The 22,108-nt window shown below is 47.5% G+C and overlaps 1 protein-coding gene across 1 annotated transcript; it reads left to right on the top strand.

Moving 5' to 3' along the window:
- The first annotated feature begins 1,781 nt into the window (after positions 1 to 1,781).
- BDH1 (3-hydroxybutyrate dehydrogenase 1) lies at positions 1,782 to 17,079 on the top strand. Its single transcript, XM_061371421.1, has 6 exons — positions 1,782 to 1,904; positions 4,972 to 5,044; positions 7,074 to 7,184; positions 12,130 to 12,271; positions 13,842 to 13,994; positions 15,265 to 17,079. The coding sequence occupies exons 1-6, from the start codon at positions 1,822 to 1,824 to the stop codon at positions 15,732 to 15,734; spliced, it is 1,032 nt and encodes a 343-aa protein (XP_061227405.1). The 5' UTR covers positions 1,782 to 1,821; the 3' UTR covers positions 15,735 to 17,079.
- The last annotated feature ends 5,029 nt before the right edge of the window (positions 17,080 to 22,108 follow it).

Below are 22,108 nucleotides of genomic sequence, written 5' to 3'. Positions count from 1 at the left end.
TGGGGTCACGGCCCCTGCCCGTGCTGTTCGCAGCTCCGCACTTCATCGCCCCTCTCCGTGCCGTGTGGAGGTTCCACGCGCGCAGGCGCGACGTCTCAACCCCGGCCCGTTAAACAGCTGCTTGAAGGCGCGGCCTCATTTTAGGCCCCATGGGAGCCTCCGTTGGTCTCTCCCCAACTAGCCCCAGAAGGGGCTGAAGCCCCCGGCCCTTCGCCGCGGTACTCACGGGCAGGGCACGGCGGGCCCTCCGCGGCAGAAGAAGAAGGCGGCCGGCCAGGAACCGCCCGCCAGCAGCATCGCGGCACCCAGACCAGCAGCACCATCGCGGCGCTCCGCAGTGGCCACAGCCTATCGCTGCCGCGTATCGCCGCCACCGCCCGCGCCCGCCCCGGCCCTTCCCCCGCCCCGCCCCCCGCCGCTCCCCGGCAGCCGGGGCACCGGCCCAGCCTCATTCAAAAAGCAGCAGCACCCGGCAGGCCTGCCGGTTCCAGGTAACGTGTGGATGGCTCGCTGCCGCCACCGCCGCCTCAGGGGCCTGCACGGGAAGGGGGCAGGCGGGCTAGGGGGATGTCGCAGCTGCAGGCCGGCCCTGCCGGGTCGCTGGTTGCCGGGCCGCCCGGGGATTGACCTTGCCCGCCCGCGGGGAGGTAGCGATGCTGGCGGGGCAGGCCGCGGCGGGAAGCGGGAGGCGCCGGCATCAGCTCCTGCGCGGCCTCCGCCTGCCGCCCGCCCCGCGTCGGTCACGCGTGGAAGGCCGCGACCCGCCGTTGGCCGGGCGCGGGACTGACACGCGCTGGCGCCGCCATGGCGAGGCCGTGAGCCCGTCCCGGGCCGCGGGAGCCGCCGGGGCGTGGGGCAGGGCCGCGGGCGCTGAGTGGGGAAGGCCCGGCCCCACGGAGCCTGTTTACAGCATTCCTCACGCAAACTGAGGGCGTAGCGAATTTGAACAGCCCCCCCCCCGGGTTTCTGGGGGGTGCCGGAGCCACCGGGTCCTCCTAAGCGCAGACCTCCCTGCCCGAATTAGGAGGTGCCCCACCGCGGCCTTTCTGTAGTAACTGCCCCGGTTTTCACTCGAGGCCTGTTTCCCGCAGGCCCCGAAGCTGCCGCAGCCCAGCCCCCGGCAGAGATGCAAATGAGGCCTGACAATTAGACACTGCTTCTCTGCTATAATAACAGGGGCTGGGCGTTACGCTGGGGAGATGGTTTTTATGTGCATGTGTGTGTGTTTGTGTTGGATGGATGTGCTTGGAACTCCATTTCTGTACTTAACTCTCCCTGAGCATTTTTTGCCCCTTAGTGCACAGTGATTCCCTGTGCACAGTCCAGCATCACCTGCTACTTTATTAGAAATAAATGTATTTTTAATTGCGTGGTTGTACTAGCTTTACAGCCCAAGGATTGCTTTCGGAACATGTAACAGCATCCATGACTTGAAGTTTTATTTTAGTTTAGCAGTATCTCATATAGCTCATTTGAAATAATCTGTTCCATGAAGGTACTTTAATTTTTAGCTGTTTCAGAGGATACAGTTAAAGATGTGCTGAAGAAGGAGAAATTTGGATTTTCTTTAGATGCCTCCGTGCTGGTTACTTCATTTATAATCTTTTTCCTTACTTAAAAGCATCTTGAGGCAGTTGAAGGCTGAGCTGTTTATCTCACTGTGAGGGACTGCAGGGGGGAAATAGAGTTCCTTTGGACTTTATTTTCGTGTTGAAATATGGCATCAGCATGCCTTACAAAATAATTGAGCAACAGGTGCTATCTTGTATTGCAGAACGAAGGAAGAGCAGTACTGCAGTTGATAGTGTGCTAATTGAAAGCATGTTGGCTACTAAGCTGTCCCGGCCTCTCCTGAGCTTCTCTGTGAAAGCCCTGAATTTCAAGGACCCAGGGAATGGCCTCAGGTAAGTAACTAGGTGGAAGAGAAGACGAAAGAGTGAGATCTTGAGTAAAGCATATATAAAGGGCTCGTATAGTTTCAGTGGGACAGTTTATTTACAGAATCACAAGATGGTAGAGGTTGTAAGGCTCCTCTGGAGGTCATCTGCTCCAGCCCCCCGCTCAGTCAGGGCCTCCTAGAGCTGATTGCCCAGGACTGTGTCCAGGTGGCTTTGGAGTATCTCCTAGGATGGAGACTCCATAGCCTGCCTGGGCAACCCATGCCAGTGCTCAGTCCTTGAGCTGAGTACAGATGGCCTCTATCTACAAGGAAGGGTTGGCAACATGCTGTTTGGTGTTTTTCACACTTGGACAATCATCTGCAGTCAAAAGGAGATGGAGCAGAGCATTAATCGAGTGTCAAGCAAGGATTTATTTCTGAATATCAGCAAGTAGGCTTTGCTGGAGAACAAGAAACTCTCATGTATTTCTGTGACTTCATCAAAGAGGCCATGAATCACAGGAAATGAAAGAGAAATTTGAGGGGAGGGGTTTAGTGAGGACCAGAGGTGGGCTGAGTAATGAAGCTGTTTTTTTTCTGAACATGGACAAAAAATTGCCTATCTAATTCTAATTCCTAGCTCTGAAAAAATAAAACCTTTTATTTTGACATATGTGAGAACCCTACTAGTCCAAATTGAGAGCAAGTTGAGTGCTTTCACTGGCTTAGGGCAGGGTTCCCAAACAATGGTGTGTTTACCAGTAATCGTACATAAGCTGTTTAAAAATGGCTCATGGCCTGCTAAGCAACAACTGCCACCTCCAGTGTTTTTCTACTGCTGTTGATAGTGGTGTCCAGCACCATCACTGTCAAGGACGGCTCCTGTAACAGGGAGCTGTAGAGACCAAAGACAGCTAAGCTGTTAGAGATTTCCTGTGCAAACAGACATAGGCCTTATATCTCCTGTTTACTACACACACATACCTCAAAGCTGCACCAGCAGGAATTTGCTATGGCCTTAAAAATACCAAGTAATGCTTGAACAAAGAATTATTGACTTCAAAAAGAATTTTCAGCATATTCTTCTTCTATTTTGCTTACTGTGTGTTTGTGCTTCGTGTGTCTTGTACTCAGGGCAAAAATGTGTTGTGTTTTTTGAAGTACCCACAAGCTGCTAAACCTGAAATGGAAATCTGTTCATCTGGAAGGCAGTGTTGTCATTATACTAGTATCTTAATACCTTGAGGTAGCATTTATGTACTTGACTCTTCAAGCTGAGGACTGCCTTCTTTGGTGTAAGTGGAAAAAGTGGTCCATGGTTATAGGCACAGATTCAATTCGAGGACCATATGTGCATTTTAGAAGTCTCAGTTGTGGTCTCTAGAATTCAGTCATGCAGAATGACAAAAATGGCTTGTGGTACATTAGTGTACTGTGTGGGGACTAGCATTGTATAGGCTTCGTAGCTGTTTCCTCTGGTGACATTCCTGTTGATCAGCAGCTGGCACCTATTTGATGCCCTTGGCTTCAGGTCAAGGTAGGCAGAATGTCAAGTAGCTATTCTCTACAGGTTATTATGAATAAATAGAGTGCAGCAAATCAGTGCTCTGCAGTGAAATAACAGGACCAGACATGATACTGAAAAATAAAAATCAAGTTCATGCAACTAAAAGAAATGTTATCAACATTTCTGGACACCTTAAGATACACAGAGAAGCTTATATGTGAGATAAAAGTTCCAGGTCAGGTTTGCAGGTCAGTGATGTTAACACAGACTTTGCCTGGGGACTGACCTTTGCAGTGACTAAATCGGCTGTAGCTATTTCAAGAACTGATTGGGTTTGTGACACTCAAAGGTAGAAAAGGAGCTAAACTCTTACAGGAAGGTGAGTGAACACTGTTGCTTGAATATAAATAAGTTCCTTTTCCATCTGGTTCAAAGATTCTGCCCAAGCAGACCCTTTTTCTAGCCTTCTTTTCCCAAGGTGGAGCTCAAGAGGCCAGAGTGTGCAAGTTGCTGTTCAGTGTAGCGCAGGTCACCCTGGGAGTGCCTGTGATGTCTGAGCAGGAGATAATAGTGAATGATGATGCAGATTCACTTACAAGACAGAAGAGCAGCCTGGAAGATAAGCTCTGCTGAAAGACAGATGTTGTTAGGGTAGATCAAGTACAGCAAATCTAGGGGAAGGCCAGAAGCCTGTGGGAGGGCAGTGTCAGTGCCCAAAGCAAAAATGAAAAAGCAGATACAGTTCAGAGAGGATGCTGGCAAGGACAGAGGCTAGGGTCACTCTGGTGTGTTGTCTAGGCCCAATTTGATGACTGATGGCAAGACCTAAGACAGCATGATGCTACTGGTAGCATCATTTCTAAGCAGAGTCTTACTTCATGGAAGGCACTGTTGCTTTGCTTGGTCTGTCTTTGTGAGCATGGTTTATCTTTCTGCGAGTCATACTATGTGGAGGAGCTTCAGACCTGCATGGCAGGTATTACTAAAAGATGTGGTGTCTCTTAGTTTAAGCAGTTGCAAAGAGGGGATATAAAATATAACAGTATCTAAAGGGTAGAAGCTGTAGAAGAAGAAGTGTCATTTAAGATGACAGAACAGTAGAGCGGTGTGTAGAAGCAGGAAGACCGATCCAAGCAAGTTCAGCCTTGGGGTAGGTATCAGAGTCAATGCTATGGCAGAATACTTTCATCAGACAACTGAATAACTTCCTCTACCTCGGCTTTGTGCAACTGTTAAGTGAGAGTGTTGTTGCTGTTAGAAATGAAAACACTGTACTGCCCATTTTGCGGAGGAATCAGCTCTGTGCCTCCAGACCAGGAGCTATTTTAGAATTCTTGGTGATATCCAGACATCTTCTGCAGCTGGAAATAACATCAAGCTCTTTGAAGAAACAAATGTTTCATACAGTAGAAAACACACAGGCTCAGACTAAGGAGAACTGTAGGCTGGATTCTGTCTTCTCAAATGACAGTATACATATGTATAAAGACAATACTACATTCCTTTTCATGTGTAAGCTGCAGCATGAGGGTGCAGACAGGATATTCTGTGCCTGATTGTTCTGTTGTTTTTGTTTTACCAACAGACCTGTGCAAAGGTTTTGCTTCCCTCTCTTGTACCCATGTGGCAGCCGCTCTTACGCAAATGAAGTTGATCAGGTGAGTATGATTGTGTTTTCCAGGAACTAGTTCTGTTGAGCTGGGGTTTTAAAATCCCTGAAGCCTGGTGACCAAATTCTTCTTTCCAGTTTCCCAGAAAGACTCTGAGCTGGACCTCTCCAACATACTCCACATTCTTTCCTAGCAGAGAGCTTCCATTGACGTAGCATGGTGCTAGGGATGGAAATAATCAGACTGCTTGGTTTCTTCTATTTTTGGAACTCACTCAGCAAATGAAATCTTCTACCTTAGAGTGGAGGGAATTTGCATAACAACTTCCTAACACTGTGCTTTTTCTGGAGTATGGTTGTGTAAAGAGATGTAAATAAATCACTGAGTCCTCACCTTTTGATCTGGAGAGTGGCCCTTCCTTAACAGCCCTCTCCTGGAAGGTGCTAGTTTGCCAGGAACAGTACCAGGCAATCAGAAGGGGGATGTTTTGCCCACTTACCTGAGGCCCAGAACTCAGAACATGCACATCTTGCTTCGTAATCCCTGAACAGTCTCAGAGGAATTCATATATGCCCCTTGCATCACTTCTGGGCTTCTAGTGTGACCCTGATGAATCCCTGTGTATGCTGGGGAAAGCCAAATTGCTAGTTTGTTAAGAGATGAGTTGGGATGATTGTGAGTTATTATTACCTAATCCTACCCACAGCACCACCTTGCTGCGTTTGCACTTGTTGCTGCTGGAATGTCCGATAAGCCATGCAGTCTTTAACATGTCACTTAACTTCTGGCTCTCTTTGGGTTAGAAGAAGGGGTTTGGAGAAAGAAGGAAGTATACTTCTGTTTTAAGTTTTAATTGGAAAAATAAGATGACCAGAAAAGAAACAAAAAGACCTATGAGCCACCAGTTTTAATTTCAGATATTAAACCCACTTGATTCTGCTTAGCTTCTAAAACCCAGCACTAGAGGGTTTACATGCTAGAGAGAGAAAAATGAATGAGCAATCAGTCATGTCAGTCCATATTCTTTCTTCAGGTAAGCTATTTCCCCATGCCCTATGGGCTGCATGGCACACAAGAGCGGGCTCCTGCGTGCTTTGAACATATAGGAACAGTTCCTACTGCAGGAAAACATGGCTGGGAAACTGTCTGGTATATTTTCACATTTCAAGATGGATGTGGGCTGCCAGAGAATGGTGTGCTTGGTCTCTGCCTTGGGACCCTGTTGCCTTGGGAGCCTGTCATGGTTTAAGCCCAGCTGGTAACTCAGAACCATGCAGCTGCTTGCTCATTCTTTCCCTTCTTCCCCCTGCTGCTCCTGGAGGGATGGGGAGGAGAATCAAAAGAATGTAACTCCCGTGGGTTGAGATAAGAACGGTTCAGTAACTAAGGTATAACACAAACCGCTACTGCTACCACCAATAATAATAATGATAAGGGAAATAACAAGGGAAGAGAATATAAAACTAAAAGGGGAAAAAGAAAAGAAAATAATAAACACAAGTGATGTACAATACAATTGCTCACCACATGCCAACCAATACCCCGCCCAATCCAACCAGCAATCTGGGCTTTCTGGGTAACTCCCCCCAGTTTATATACTGGACAGGATGTGCTGTGGGATGGAATACCCCTTTGGCTAGTTTGGGTCAAGTGTCCTGTCTCTCCTTCCTCCTGGCTTCCTATACCCCTCCTCACTGGCAGAGCACGAGACTGGAAAGTCCTTGATCGGAGTAAACATTACACAGCAACAACTAAAAATGTCAGTGTGTTATAAGCATTGTTATCAGGCTAAAGTAGAAAACAGCACTGCACTAGCTACGAAGGAGAAAAATAACGGCTACAGCTGAACCCAGGACAGTGCCAATGTTCTGTGTTGTGGGGACAGTGATCCTGCCTCACCGGAGTGAACTCCATATGAAACCTTCATTTCTTGCCTTCAAGAGGCACTGGGTGGCAGTATTGGCAACGAGAGTAGACAACGTCCCTGGGGCACACTGCTCCTGGCAGTCCACTGTACTACAAATCACTGATTTCAGATACTCAATTCCAGCGCATTTTGTTCTGTTCTGTTTTGCAGATTGGCAGCAGAGCTGTGCTTATAACAGGTTGTGACTCAGGCTTTGGATTTGCCTTGGCCAAGCACCTGCATGCCAAAGGCTTCATTATTTACGCTGGGTGCCTGCAAAAGGTAGGGAACACAAAAACTATATTCTTCATCTGTGCCATGTGAGCAGACATGTAGCAAGTCCAGTCTTCCCCCTCCACTCTGCACAGCTTTCTCCCTAAGAGAAGGAGAGCAGTTGATAGCCCAAGGGGAAAGACATGGGTGCTTGAATTTCAGAGAGCATAACCTGGTCTGGACCAGAACCAGGACTGAACATGGGGAGATTCTTATTTGAATCACAACATTGTGGTCTGTTCCGTATTTGATGGACTGGAGCCCTGAATCTAATTTTATATGCTTTTCCATAAGCAAATTTTGGGATCAGGTTAAGTCTGGATCATTGGCCCTGCTCTCAAACTACACATATTTGTGCAGGGTTTATCTGTAACTGTGATGTACATCAACCCACCATTGATTCTATGGCATATAGTATGAGCATATTTTTCCATGTTCATAAGTAACGGTGTACCTCAGTGTGTATTGAGGATGTTCTGAAATCACTGTGAAAGCAAAAAGAGTTCCACAAGTGCAAATGAGAGCAGAATCAGGCCACAAACAGCTTAGTGGTGAAATCTTGCCACATGCTCCAGGAGCACTCTGTACAGCACTCAGAGATGCCTGGTTATGGAGAATAGGAGAGAGCTTTAGCCTCTCCCTATGAAGTGCTGCATTTTATTAGCTGCATGTCCATTTCCCAACAGAAACAAATTTATTCCTTGGGATATCCTGGGGTGGGTCTGTTATTATGATCCTAATCTTTTAGCTTACTCATCACTGTAAGTGATGGTTTAGTGTGAGGTGTCCCTGCCCATGACAGGGGGGTTGGAACTTGATGATCTTAAGGTCCTTTCTAGCCCTAACTATTCTATGATTCTATTCTATAAATGTATCTTGAATAGTTTTATTATTTAAAGAGAATTTGCCAGCTGTTTTTTTTTTTTTATGTTATCCATACCCTTTCTACTGTTATTTTTTTCCATTATTACTATGTTTTGCTTAAATTACTAGTTTCTTTCTGCTGCATTTTTTCAAGAGAAGGTTGTGTTTCTATAGCTCTGCTCTTTGTGTCTCAGCTTTGGGTCAGGGGTTTATTTCTTAACCTGTGCTCCCTCTACAGGCTTCACAGCAGAACAAGACATGTCTTATAAACTGCTGCTTTTCAAAAAAGGTGTCAAGAGAGAGGGTAGATGAGTACTTTTCTGGCAGATGTTTCTACTCAGCTCTTGTAACAGCGGATCAACATTAGAAAATACAAGAATGTTGCAGACTTAAAATCCATTGTTTAGAATAAGAGCCTGCCTCTGTGTTGACAAGATTCAAAAATTTGAGAGCTGCAAAGTTACTTCTGGGTTTCACTTCCTCTGTCTGAGCTGACAGAGAGACCTAATTCTCAGTAAGCATGCCTTTAACTGTCACTGAAACTTCCCTTTTGGTGTCTTCAGTACTCATTCCACTGAATGCATGTTAGTGGAAAATCTGTGCCTCTGATAATTTTAGCATAAGCTGACATGCAGCAGCATGCCAGAACTCTTTTAGGCTTTGATCAACATTTGTTTCATTGCCAAAAATCAGCAAACGGCTTTGCTGTATCACTGTGTAATTAAATATTTATTCTTTAGCTGGACTCTCATCCCGTGTTCCAGAATTTCTGTGACTTTGGCAAGACTGGAAACAGAAGTTGTCATCAGAAAAACACTGTAAAATGACAAACCTCCTTTAGTTAACCAGCTGGCCTCCTGTGTGCCTTCATGGCATATACTTTATGTAGAACTGCCCTGTAGAACTAAAACAACTCCAGGAGACTGAGCTGGTTTCTCATTGTGCCTCAAGTTTCACTAACAAAACCATAAGCAGAATTCTGATCAGTATAGTTATCGCTGGTGCTCATTTTAGGGCAGAAAGAGCCTGGTGTGTTTTTAGATGCTAGACAGAAGTGGAAGTAGAAATAAGAAGCATCATTTTTTGCTTGAGTGTATTTGACCTAGCCCTGACAGTGAGGAAATGGCTGTGAAACTTCAGTGTTATTTTCACAGGACTGTTTGTCACAGCACACCTGCACATCAGAAGCATGCTGCAGCTTGGGGAGCCATCATATCCTCAGGGTATGCACTGTTCTTGGGAACATCACATCTTTATTGAAGATTAAAAGTGTGTGCAGTGCTGACTTTTCATTCAGGAAGGGTTTCCTAGAGAGCCAGATCCTGAGCATCTGATTATTTTTACTGAAGGAAACCTGAGAGAGGTGTTTAGAGCCACGACTGAGGGGAGCCTGAGGATGGATTATTGCTAACAGTATGCTATTTCGTACAGTTTCTTCCTAACGTTTTCACCAGCAAATAAATTCATGTGAGAGTTGTGTTGGTACTTCATTGCCAAAAGACAGTGGTAGACTGGATCCAGTGAATGATCATGCTGCAGCTGTCTTATTTTTTCCCCTTTGGTCAATAGCTGGAGGAACTAGCTGACACAAGATGAAGAAGGTATTTTTCCATCAGTATCTGTTACTAGTGGACATATGTGATGTTTGTTATGGCTGTCAGGAGTGTGATGGAATCTCTGTTTGCTTTGCTTTGTGTGCTCGGGCCTGCTGCGGCTTATAGGAGTATGAGAAGGCAGAGTATCTGAGCAGCAAGCCAGCATGTAGACCAGTTTCTGTATGTCTTACCAAGAGTGCTCAGAGTCACAGGGTGTTACATACCACTTGAAGGACACACTGATAGAGGTACAAACTAAAACCCATGGGCCCCAGAAGATGACCATGCTAAGAGGAAGATGAGGCAGCTATGTGTTTTTTTCAGTATGCAAGACCTGGGTCCTCTTGCCATGGCTCTAGGGCTGACAGCAGAGATGTACTGGTCTTTTGGTGTAGCATGAGAAGGTCCTTCCACTGCTGGGTACACGCTGCATCCCGCACCAGGACAGCATGACACAATCACAGGGTGCCTGCCTTAAACACCACCTATGTGCCCTTTCTGGAGAGCAAAGGGAATGGCCCTATGAGTCTGGGTTAATGCCTGGAGCCCAACTCTCTACCAGGTTCCCAGCTGCAAGGGTCCCTGTCCAAGCACCTGGCTGCTTGGTGGAAGCAAGATGCTCCCTTAAAGGAGGAAGAAGAGAATGTTGTGAAGGTCCCAGTAGAGCTTACAAGGCCTCTGAGGCTGCTGTGTTGCCATGGCCCAGGGATTTTGTAGCATTTTTGTAGATCAGGGAAGTAAGCATGTTGGCCTTATTGTTCTTCCTTTTCCTTTTAGTTATATCTGCTGTTTTCAAGGGACTTGCATGCTTATATTTGCTGATTCACTACTGGTATTCCCACATGTGCCACTTGTATGTTTTTTAATGCTTTGCCATATAAACTGGCTTTGGCACCTCAGTGCTGTTGAGCAAGCAGCAAACTTAGCACAAAATGGTTTTCAGTCAATGTAGAAACAAACACTACTAAGCTATGCATGGGACTTTTAACTGCTCCACTGTGTATGCAGTGTGCTTCTGTGTGAAGAGAGTGCAGTAGATGCCTTCTCTTAAGAACAAATACTAACCAGTATTAACAGCCTGCAATGGAGTAAGGAAGGGTGGAGAAGAAGACAGAGGGGACATCAGGTATTTAAGTTAGTGAACTGTGTGAGCAGAATGGATAAGCCCAGGAATGAGTGAGCCAGGAGAAGGTTTTTTGAAAGACAGGTGGCACAGAAACAGGGGGACATATGGCCATCCTTGTGTGATATCTGAAGTGTGTTGTCTGAAGGGAGCTCTCGCTTGAGGCAGAAAATAGGCAGCCTGGATTCAGACTGCAGAGATGAGCACCCCTTCATTGTCAGCTGACTGCTGGCAGTCTCTGATGGGGAGTGCCTGTGGCTTGAGGTGTTTAGAATGATCTAATGTCATTCAGAAGGCAGAAAACAGCCCTTCTATGAAGAACTGGCCTGTTCCAGATCAGAGGGAAAAAAGTTATCTATCCTAAAAAGCCTCATCTCTCAGGAGTGAAGAGCACTGCAGTGCTTGCCTGCTGATGCTGACACAACGAGTGGGGCTACCTGGAGAATTGAGTGGTGGGGGAAGAGCTCATCAGCCATTAGACGATCCTGTGGGACATGCTCCATGTCTAGCCTGTTAATGGGGAGTAAAAGACTTCTAGTGAGGGATGCTATTGAGGGGACAGGAGGAGTTTCTCACAGCAAAGGTAGGGTTGTTGCAAAAAAAGTGATTATTTTCAGACCTCATCATCCTCTACAAAAGTACCCTGGAGTGGCCAGCACAGTCCAGTAGCTTACAACCATGAGAATGATTCAGGGATAGTCTCAAACTCATATTAATAACCTGTGTTTCTGTCCTGGAAGCACCACAGCCACACTTGACTGCTGTGAAGGGACTAGCTCTGGGTGCAGTAGCCTTGTTGCTAGTGGTGTGTGTCCCATGTGAAAGGTATCCCAGGGGTTGGGTGCAGTTAATTGGCTGGGTTGTGAGTGAATATGTGTATACTGAAGGAATCTGTTGTTATGAGCTGGGAAAAAAAGAATGGAGATGGGAAACCAGAGTGACAAAAAGCTCATGGTGGGAGGCAGAGAAGAGAGCAAGATGCTTAAAGGACACGAAGGGAACCTGCAAGCTAAAGTGAGAATTGCACCATGTTCCCATCACTGCAGCAGGGGGACATAGCTTGATCTCAGGAGCTTGTACTGGGCAGGAGTTGCCTAGCTGTCACACATCCAGCTCTGTCTTCTTTCTTGGTGGTCAAAATAGTTTGTACCAGCTGATTTGGTGGCAGGGCTCCTGGTCAGATGGAGGATTGGAGGAATGGTGCTCTGCATAGCAGCCCTGTCCATCCCCTTCCTCTTAGAGCTGCAGGACTTCTGATTTTTCTGTGACTGCCTTGTGCGCTGTCTTTTGCTTGATCTGATAGTTGCTATGCATATGATTTGCTACACAAGTTCTTTGGCCGGATTCAAGCCAATGTTTTCTTCCCATCTAGGACAAGGGAGAAGGTGGGTCCAAGGAACTGGACGGTATGAACAGTGATCGAATGAGAACTGTCCAACTCAATGTCTGTGACAGCAAAGAAGTAGACCGAGCAGTGGAGCATGTGAGTAGCAGCCTGGAGGACCCAGAGAAAGGTAGGTGTCTGCAATGGGCTCTAAGGTCACATAGGTGGCAGAGCTCCCTTAGCTGGGCTCTGAGAGCATTTTCAGGGTATGTTTAAAAAGCTGAGCATATGGTTGAAGGGCACAAAACTCTGAGGAGCAGCAGTGCAGAGCAAATGGCCTGTTTAAGTGTTGTGCCATGACACTTAAAGGAGAAGTGGGAAGAAAGCAGGTTCCCACTTAAGACAGCATCTAGAAAGAAAACTTTTTTTTCTCCACTAGTAGACTAGGGACACTAGTAGAAATCAGGGTGGTGGTTAAGGCCCTGGGATTAGTGCTCTGTTCCTGTGACCTGAAGTTTATTGTGACTCCTTTTATGTTGTAAAATCTGGCCAGTGCCCAAAGCTTGGAGATTAGCAATGGAAATGCGTTCTGCAAACACGGAAAAGGCAAAGGAAATGGAGAGGTTTTCCAAAGCATTTCCCTTTTCATGAAGCCAGCTGAGTATCAGTGCTATTGCAGGTACTATCATACATTACAGATTTCAGAGTTCAGGGGGTATCTGTAACTGACTTATTTGGCCTGCCTACCTCATTGTGCTGAGGTGATGACAGCAAATTCTGCTCTGGTCCAGTGAAACCTTTTCAACCTTTGGTAAGCTGCACTTTTTCCCCCTAAAGAGCATCCCCCTAAAGATTGAACATGCGAAGATTGTTTAAAAGCAGAACAACCAGCAACATTTTAGTTTGGATTTTGCATAAAGCTATTTCTTTCACTTTTCTTTAAATATTATTTTCATATATGGATCTTCTATATGAATTGAGTTTTCTAGCCCTGTGTTCTCAAGCATAGGCCAGAATAAAGTTGCCTTTTCTGGGTTGCTTCTGAGAACACAGATCTGGACACAGTCAACAGATAACAATGAGGTTTTCGGAACAGCAGAGAGAAGCCATCCCAGACTTTGCCCAGTCTGTTTCTTGTGCAGTCAGAATGTTATATGAATTGAGTTCATTTTATCCCAATTTCCTTTTTAATCTTTCTTTTCATTGCCAAATAAGTCGGTAGTTTCAGTTGTTGCTGATTTGGATGCAGCAGAGTAAAAGGAAGAGGCTATTGTATGTGTCCACCCATGCCCCCTTCCCAGCATTGCAGACTTTCTAGTTCTTATGGTGACACAAGGGATTTTATTTTGAAAGAATTTCTCTTTTGTTTCTTACAAATTCTTATTATATGCATATTCTTATTATTTGCATCTAGAGACTATACTTTGCTGCTTTTAAAAATTCACAATGGGTAAAAAGAGAACGCAAGGAGAACAGCTTAGACAAGGATAAAGTTCTCTGTTTGCTGGCTCAGAACTTCCCTTTAAGGGAGTCTTATTCATGGCACTTTGTGGCTGCAGTGTTGGGCAGTGCAGGCAGATCCTGGTTGTGGGTACATTTGCTCAGGAGACTGAAGTTTGCTCTTCTGTCTGGCTTCCATCATTAGAAGTTGTAATGAAAAGCTCTATTGTGTGGTTCAATAATCTATTAGAAAGGCCTTTTCCAAGCTTCTCTTATTAGTCTCAGAGAGGGAAAGCTTTCTGCTTGATTTTATTTTCTAGGGCTCTGGGGACTGGTTAACAATGCTGGGATCTCCACATTTGGGGAAGTTGAGTTCACCAGCATGGACACCTACATGGAGGTAGCTGAAGTGAACCTGTGGGGGACTGTGCGAACCACCAAGGCTTTTCTCCCGCTCATCCGGAGGTCAAAGGGTGAGTGATCTCCTCTTGACATGGAGCAAGTCCCTCATCCTGCCCCATGTCTTATTGTGCTAGTGGCCAAAATGTTCTCTCTGCACACTGGCCACCTTCATACCTTTACACCAGAGTGTGACCCACGGCATACACACAGATGACAGATTTCCTAACTGCTCTGAGGAACACTGCAAGGCAGCAGTCCTGAAAAACAGCTCACCCTAAATTCCAGTGCCAGGTGCAATCATCCCCTCTATACAAAAACCATCTGTGCCAGTGCTGGCAGGGTGAACAGCAGCTGTGCCCTATGGCATGCTTCTTGCAGGGAACTTGTCAGCTGTAAGCTGTGTTACTGTGGGAGCTCGTAATGTATGAGAGGGGGTTTGTACAGGAAAGGAATGTAGACCTGGAGCTTGCATGGGTCTTGGCATAATGAGGCAAAAACTTTCCTCTACTGAGCCCAACTACCTGACTAAATGAGAATATTTTTTACTCTTGGAGCATGCACAGACATGAACAATGTTGTTCTGTTTTGCAGACGTGGGCTGTAGTGGCCCAGGTAGCACTTCTTCCACCATGGAAGGGTATCTTCTTCTGTGGTCAGAGTTTCTCTTTCTAACACAACTCAGCAATGAGCAGATTGAAGGTGCAGAAAAATGCAACTGTTGATTAGAATGCAGCCTCCACAGTCTTCTACCAGCATTCTTCCCAGCCAAAATGGATGACTTCTGGAGAAGAGAAAGGCCCCAGCTCTGTGCCTGGAGCCATAATCTGGCTGTTACCCAGAAAGGGTGCAGTGGATTTAGACTCTGCCAGTTTGTAATGCAGGAGCAATCCATTCCCTTTTAAGAGGCACACATTATAAGCCATCATTGAGCTCCTGGATTTTGTGCCCTTGACTTGCAAATAAACAAGCTTAGCCTTGGTGCCAGAGGCTTTCTTTGCCTCTTGTCTGGGCTCAGGCCTGATTGCTGCTGAGCAGCCCTGTTTCTCACTATGCAGGCTCTGTCCAGCCTCTCCTGTGTTCCCCGTAACACTGAGCTTTGTGTGTCACCATGTTCCTGTTCCCTCGGGTATAATGAGCCAGGGCACACAAGCAGCGGACTTAATCTCCTGCCTGAAAGCTGTTGCATAGAACAGCAGTGCTCAGATAGAGCAAGAGCAGGTTTGCCAGGCAGACCTTACGAATGTGTAGTGGGCAGGTGGATGCATGTGCAGGAATGTGTTGGGTGGTGTGTTGGGCATCCGCTCTGGATGAGGTACCACAGTTGAGCTGTGCTTTGCCTAGGTCGTGTGGTGAACATCAGTAGCATGATGGGCCGCATGGGCAGTCCTGCCCGCTCACCGTACTGCATCACCAAGTTTGGCGTGGAAGCCTTCTCCGACTGCCTGCGGTATGAAATGCAGCCCCAGGGGGTGATGGTCAGCATCGTCGAGCCTGGCAACTTCATTGCTGCCACCAACCTGTACAGCCCCGAGCGCATCAAAGCCATCGCAGACAAAATGTGGGATGAGCTCCCTGAGATAGTGCGCAAAGACTATGGCAGGAAGTACTTTGACGAGCAGGTCAGCAAGATGGAGACATATTGCAACAGTGGCTCCACAGACACCTCGCCAGTCATTGAGAGCGTGACCCATGCACTCACCTCCACCACCCCCTACACCCGCTACCACCCCATGGATTACTACTGGTGGCTGCGCATGCAGATCATGACACACATGCCTGCTGCCATTTCCGACCGGCTCTATGTCTACTGAGGCTACCCAGGTGGGAAATTCATTGTAAAGAGAGCATTGTACACACTTCCCATTCGTCCTTTTAAAGTTTTTCTAACCTCATTTCAGAGTACTGTATTTTAGCTCTAAAGGGTTCATTTAAACATCTGACATAACCTAAAGGGCAATAATTTGCAAGGGTTGCTTCATAGGCAGGAATGCATTATGTTTGTGCAGGGACATTGATTCTTTGCTATTTATTTCATGTAATCGTCGTGGTTTTCTTTTTGCACCTCAAATTCCAAGTTGTAATCATTATTTAAACTGCAATTGCTTTGAAATGTTTTCAGAATAATTTTTGCTGGTGGCCAAACACAATTTTCACAATTCCTGCCTAGGATGCACCCTTCACACCATAAAACAGTGATTTGCCCTCCATGCTGTAATGGCAAATCACTGCCTCCTAATGACAAAGAGCGTCCAACAGACTTGTCCAGGTCACAGTAGCCCAAGGCAGAGCAGAGAACTTTAATTTGGGATCAGAACTCAAAGTGCTGGAGGTACAGAAACTGAGCAACTGACCCTGTGCATTTATCTCTTAGAATTACACTGAAACCGTAGAGAGAAAGGAACCGGTCTGCTTTTCTTACACGCATCCAGGGACTCAATCCTGCAGACCTTTCCCACTCCCACTTTCTTACTCACATGAGCATTCCCCTGTGTGAGCAGCTTTACGCACAGGACTGCAGGTGTCAGGATTGGCCTGTAGTAACACTTCTCAAACCGTCATTGTGCATCAACTCCAGACTTAGTTTGGAGAAGAGTTTCACTCAGCTCCTATAATTGTGAGGGTCACTGCTGAGCAGAGGGAAGCAGCGAGAGTTATAGCCACATCAGATATGCCATTCGTACCGGGGACCTCGGGGTTACGCTGAAGTATCTGTACAGCACCTGCACAGAAGGGCCTTAACCCTGACCTAGAGGCCTATAGGCAGTGTTTTGGTGCAGGTGATGGTAACAACAGGAACTTTCATTGAAGGAGTCACTGAGCTGAAATGCATCTAAACATAAATCTAACAGAACATCCACGACAATAAAGTTAACTTTAAGAGCCGTTTCATTTCCGTGATGGTTGTTTACATATCTGAGAAACATTCATTTTGTACTGTAAGAAAAGAAAAAGAAAAAAACCCATAAACCATAGAAGAGCCTTTCATGTGAAATGCAGACAGATTATTTTTTTTAGGCTTGGAAGACAAAAAGTAATTAAAATGACCATTGTTAGTGAAGTTAAAAAGAAGGGATCTCACATGCTTTAGTAACATATTGTGACATGATCAAACTGCTTTGGCTTAATAAATGCATACATGAATGGTAACAAAACTCAGAGGCTGCCTATCTGTTCTTTAAATAGTTAAGGTGAAAAGCTCATATTCTTTAGTGGTGTTTTTCTAAATCTGGTGAGGTTCGTGCCTGTTACGCATACATACTGCAGTCAGAGGCTGATGTGCAGTCTTGGGTCGTGCATGTCCATGTTGGATAATGCACGACTTCTGCAGGAGTACCAGATGTATCCTGCGTCTTGTGACAAATGTGGCTAACCACTGGACTCTGTGTATTCTTAAACTTGCACCTGCACTGAACTCCCACAGATTACAAAGGATTATTACGGATTATTCCCAGGGAGCAGGAAGAGCTCTGAAGAGGGGAGGGGGATGGCAGTGCGTCAGCAGGGCAGCCACAAAACGCGTCACTGACAGACCCCAAGTAAAACCGTGGGAGAGACTTGCTGGCTTCCAGATCCTCACGATTTTCTCCAGAGCCCTAGCAGTGGTAACTGCACCTTGTGGGGCAGGGCATGTTGCCTCATATCCTAATATGTGGACTTCTCTCTGGGACAAAATGTAAGAGTATGAACCACAAAAGACCCAGCTTGCACAAGGACTGACTTGCAAGGCAGAGCAAAGCACCTGGATAACAATGTTTTGCAGATAACATAGCAGAAACAGAAAAGTCTTTATGAGAAAAGTTCCTGTAGTCTAAGAATTAGCCCAAGATGCTAAGTGGCACAAAAAAAAAACCCACGTCATTCCACTTGGGATGCTAGCTTTCAATTTTACGTGTACTGCTGGGTTTTAATACAGACATCAATGAAGTTAAGATATGGAAAAGCCTGAGTGCACAGCTGAGTTATCTCAGTTTAGCTCAGATACCCCTGAGAGCAAATGTAGCAGATGCTGAACAGTACCACATTCATTCCCAGCCAGAAAGATAAAGCTCACCAGTGATAACTGTGCTCACATCTACCCAACATCTCTTCTGGAGGCTTCTGCATTCATTTGCATGAGGTGCCCACAGGGGGCTCTGAAGCTGCCACCACTCCGGAGCCAGAGGAGATGTGACGATACTGGGGCCCTGCAGTGATTCATAGGGGACTGTGTGGCCACTCACAATGGGGAGGCCATGGCGAGGGTGCTCCCATGCATCGCAGCTGATAACAGGTTTCTCTGCAAGTTATTGTGACACTGGGAGAGTTTGGTAGCCGATTCATGGTCAGGAGGGCAGCAAGCCGGTTAGTGTTCCTGCTGGGATCTCGGCAATCCCACAGTTCCAGGGTTTGCCCTGAGAAGTGTATTAAAAGCTAATCCCCTCAGGTTTTGCATGACTGTCCTTGCAACCCAGCACACTCGAGGTCCTGCCATGGCTCCTGGTGCTGCCATGGCTCCTGGTGTAGCTTCACCCACCAAGTTTGTTTGAAAACTACTAAGAGCAAAAGCTTTAAGCGGATTTGGCCGGGCACCTGCTCCTCTGCGCTGCCACAGCTGCCCCACTGCCCCCTCTGGAGGAGCTGAGCAGCCTGGAGGGATCACTTTGTGGCTTGCCCACCCCTAACTCTAGACCTAGTCTGTTCCCAGCTAGGTGGAGGGAGGGCAAATTTACTCTTCCCAAATTCCTTGCCGAAGACTGTTGGCGATGATGCAACAAATCTTATGTGCAGCACCCCTTGGGCAACCTGGAGTTAAAAATAACTTTCCCTTGTGTGGTGGGAGGCAGCAGAGATGGGATAATTTTAACTCATAGCTGTTACATCTTGTTCTGAGCCTTAATGAAGAAATCATGAAGTCCTACTCACTTTGGAACTTTTTGCTCCTAGTGATGAGGGTGGTGAATGCTGCATTAGCATTAAGTGACCCCTTCCTGCCGCATTTTCTGGATGAAGTGCAGGGATTTCCTAGTTAAACAGAGAATGATTTCACCACCAGGAAATCACACAGCTTTGGGAGAGCTGGTCCCAAGCCCGTGCCTCAGCTCCCACATCCTGGAGAGGTCTGGACCAGGCTCTCTCGCAGGTCTCAGCCCCGTGTGTCTGGCTGAGAGTCAGAGTCCTGGGCTGGCAGTTCGGAAACAGGAAAGAGAAAAGGACCACTCCTGTTCAGGCAGCGTTAAATAGCTTGAGCACAGAGTGTCTGACCCAACTGAACTACATAGAACAGTTAGGTAGCTACTCAAATATATGAGTGGCTCAGCTGCTGAGCTGTAAAGTCAAACCCCTGTCTGTACTACAACCTGACTGAAGCCAAGGGGCCTTGCTGCGAAGTGCATGTGCAGCTGCTGCACTTTGTGGACTGTGGATTTGAAAAGAAGGTGTCTTCGCAGCAAACAAGAAGGGAATCAGAAGCACAGCTCACAGATCTGATGATGCCTCCCTGGGGAGATACCACTCAGGAGCTTGCACTCATTTCTCTTCCCTCTTTACCAGCAGTGATGTAAGGCTTGCTGTGCAGCCTTGGGGTGCTACAGCTTTGGGATGCTGCATGGGGAAGGACCCTTTCTGGTTCTTCCCCATGCAAGATGAAGCATTGGTCTGTTACCACCAGAGGAGTGGGCAGCAAGTTCTTCCTCACTGTGCACAAGTGCAAGAAGCAGGAGCTGCTGCTGTGGTGAGGATCAGACTGTGCACCAGTCACATGGGACAGCAGGTAGCAGTGGCAGTGCCACCCCCTGCTCATCACCTGGGCATCACAACCTTTGCTGGGTGGTGGGTGAAAGGGATGCTGTGAATGTGCCCAAATTCTGGCAGTCAGCTGGGGTGGCACATGCTGGGTCAGATACCCTGCCATCACCGCCTGCCAGCAGTGGGGAGGGTGGCGATGGCAGGCACGGGACTTCCAGCTTGATCTGTGTTACTGGAGACTTCCACTCACTGCCATGGAGAGCGGGACATGCAGTGGCATAGACGTTGTCCTGCAGCTCCCCTGCAGTGGGTGAGGGACAGGCGGAGGTAGTCATCACCACCTTCTGCCTTCCAAAGGGCTGCAGGACTTCAGGATCACCTGGAAAACTGCAGACCAGGCTGCTCTGCTCCCATAGCCAGAAGGCAGCTCACTGCGGGCTAGAGGAAGCACAGGGGTTGAGGAATCTGGCTACGATGTAGGCTGCTATCTTAAAATAACTGTTGCTAACAGTGTTTTGTTTCCTACTAAGTGTAGTTATTCGAAGATGCCTTTTTGTCAGCATCTGTCCCTGACCACAAATAAGTTTGTTGTTCTGGGTCTCTACCACTATATTTTTTATTATTATTATACCACTATAATTAACTGGAAGAAGGACTGGATCTGGCAGCAGGGTCCTCTGATCATCCTTTCCCCATCTTTCCCTAGCACAAGCTTGTGTAATGATTTGTGGGATGTAGGACATCCTTATCAGAAAAGCCTGGGAGACCTGTCCTTGCCTCCCACATGAGTCATGGGGAAACAAAACTCTCCCAAAGCAGGGATGCTCTGGTTTCACAGCCATGCAGCCAGCAGGTCATTCACACACAAACCACTTGGGATCTGACTGGTGCTGAGGAGCTGTGCCCTGGGATCCATGGCCTCACTGCAACTGCCCCAGTCCCTTGGTGGGGACTTCTGCCCATCCTCCCTTTGCAATTCTGACAAGCTTCAACATGCTGGTTCTTAGGGTATTTGCTCCCCTCACTGCTTAGCTCTCCACCAGCATACTGGGCTGGGCACTGATGAGGGGTCATGCCTTTCCCAAGGGAAGAAAGGATATAGATGACTACAATCCCCTTCCCAGGGGATAATAAATACCTACCTTGTGCAGGTATTTATCCTCAAGCACAGCATTACTGTATTTTCCAGCCAGAATCACGTGTTGGGAAGTAACAGCAGGCTTCTATCCCCTCTGAACACCAGACCCCCAGAAAGCTCCTTTCTTGAGCCAGGTGTGAAAGTGTTATTGTTCCAACCCTCATTTCTCCCTTGGCTGTGAATGTCAGAGCAGCAAGTAGGAAAGTGCAGTGATACCTGGCGTGATCACCGTGGTGGTATTTCTGTCTCGCCTGGAGCAAGACGGACCATAAATCTTGTGAGATAACATGTTGCCACAGAGACTTCCAGCCAGTTTTTCAGGCCTTAGGAGTTTGAATGCTGCTGATGAACCTGAACCAGCCCACTCAGGGCTGGGCACTGCTAGCACAGAAACCAGCAGGTTTCTGTTGTACCCATGAACACAGGGTGAGTATCTGCTGCTTAGGCTGTCATGAGATCTTGGGGGTATTGTGGGAAACCTCACCAGGAGCCAATCCACCTCACAGTGAAATTGGGGTATGGGTTATCATGTGACTGAGAGTATAACTGGTCTGAAGGAGAGACCAGGAAAAATTAGACTGATTCAACAGAAGCTTTGAGTTGTTGGTGCCACCTATAGATCTGCAATGAGTTGAAACCACCGAGTTACTCCCTGATGGATCATCAGGACTTGACCAGCCCCGGCTGGGATTCCCCTGCCCTGCCCATGGCCCAGGATCCCAGTTCAGCCCTGCCTGCCGCACCCTGGGGGGATGGAAGGTGCTGGTCTTTAGTGCTACTGGGCTGGACTCTCCCTTCCTCCAGTGGAGAGCCCCTAATCCTGCACCAGGCACAAACATCACTGGGGGCAAGGGCTGGCTCTGCTCTGATGGGGATACTCCTGCAGTCCTGTCGCTGGTTTTGCTCAACCCCCTGCGCTTGCGGATGGTGCTGGTGGTGCCGGGAGGTCACCCCCTCTCTCCTTGCCCCTGCTGCTGCTTCCCACTGCTGAGCAGCCCCAGCAGCCGGTGGCTGTGCCTGTGGCTGGGCGCTGCGTGCAGCAGAGGGTGCTGGATCAGCAGGAGCAGAGGGAGCCGCTTTCCTCTGGCTCACCAGCACTTTCCCAGAAGCTCCTCTGGATGCCACCCTGCCTCTCTGAGTCTCCTCTGCAGGGATTAGCTGTGCTCGGCACAGGAAGGAATCGCCCTCTGCCCCACGGAGGTGGGGGTTTGCGTTCCCTCTGCTGATGCTGTGGGCCAGCTCTGCCTCTCTGTGTTACAGGTTTTCTGTAGCACTGAATCCCTCAGTCCAGCTCACCCACTGCGGAGCAGCATTGCTCACGGG

Source organism: Neopsephotus bourkii, unplaced genomic scaffold (assembly GCF_033783945.1).
Source record: "Neopsephotus bourkii isolate Nb327-2 ecotype Australia unplaced genomic scaffold, CSIRO-AGI_Nbou_v1 NB_1574, whole genome shotgun sequence".
Taxonomy (NCBI): domain Eukaryota; kingdom Metazoa; phylum Chordata; class Aves; order Psittaciformes; family Psittacidae; genus Neopsephotus; species Neopsephotus bourkii.
Note: the sequence above shows the minus strand (reverse complement) of the source record. Positions and strands in the feature narration are given on the sequence as shown.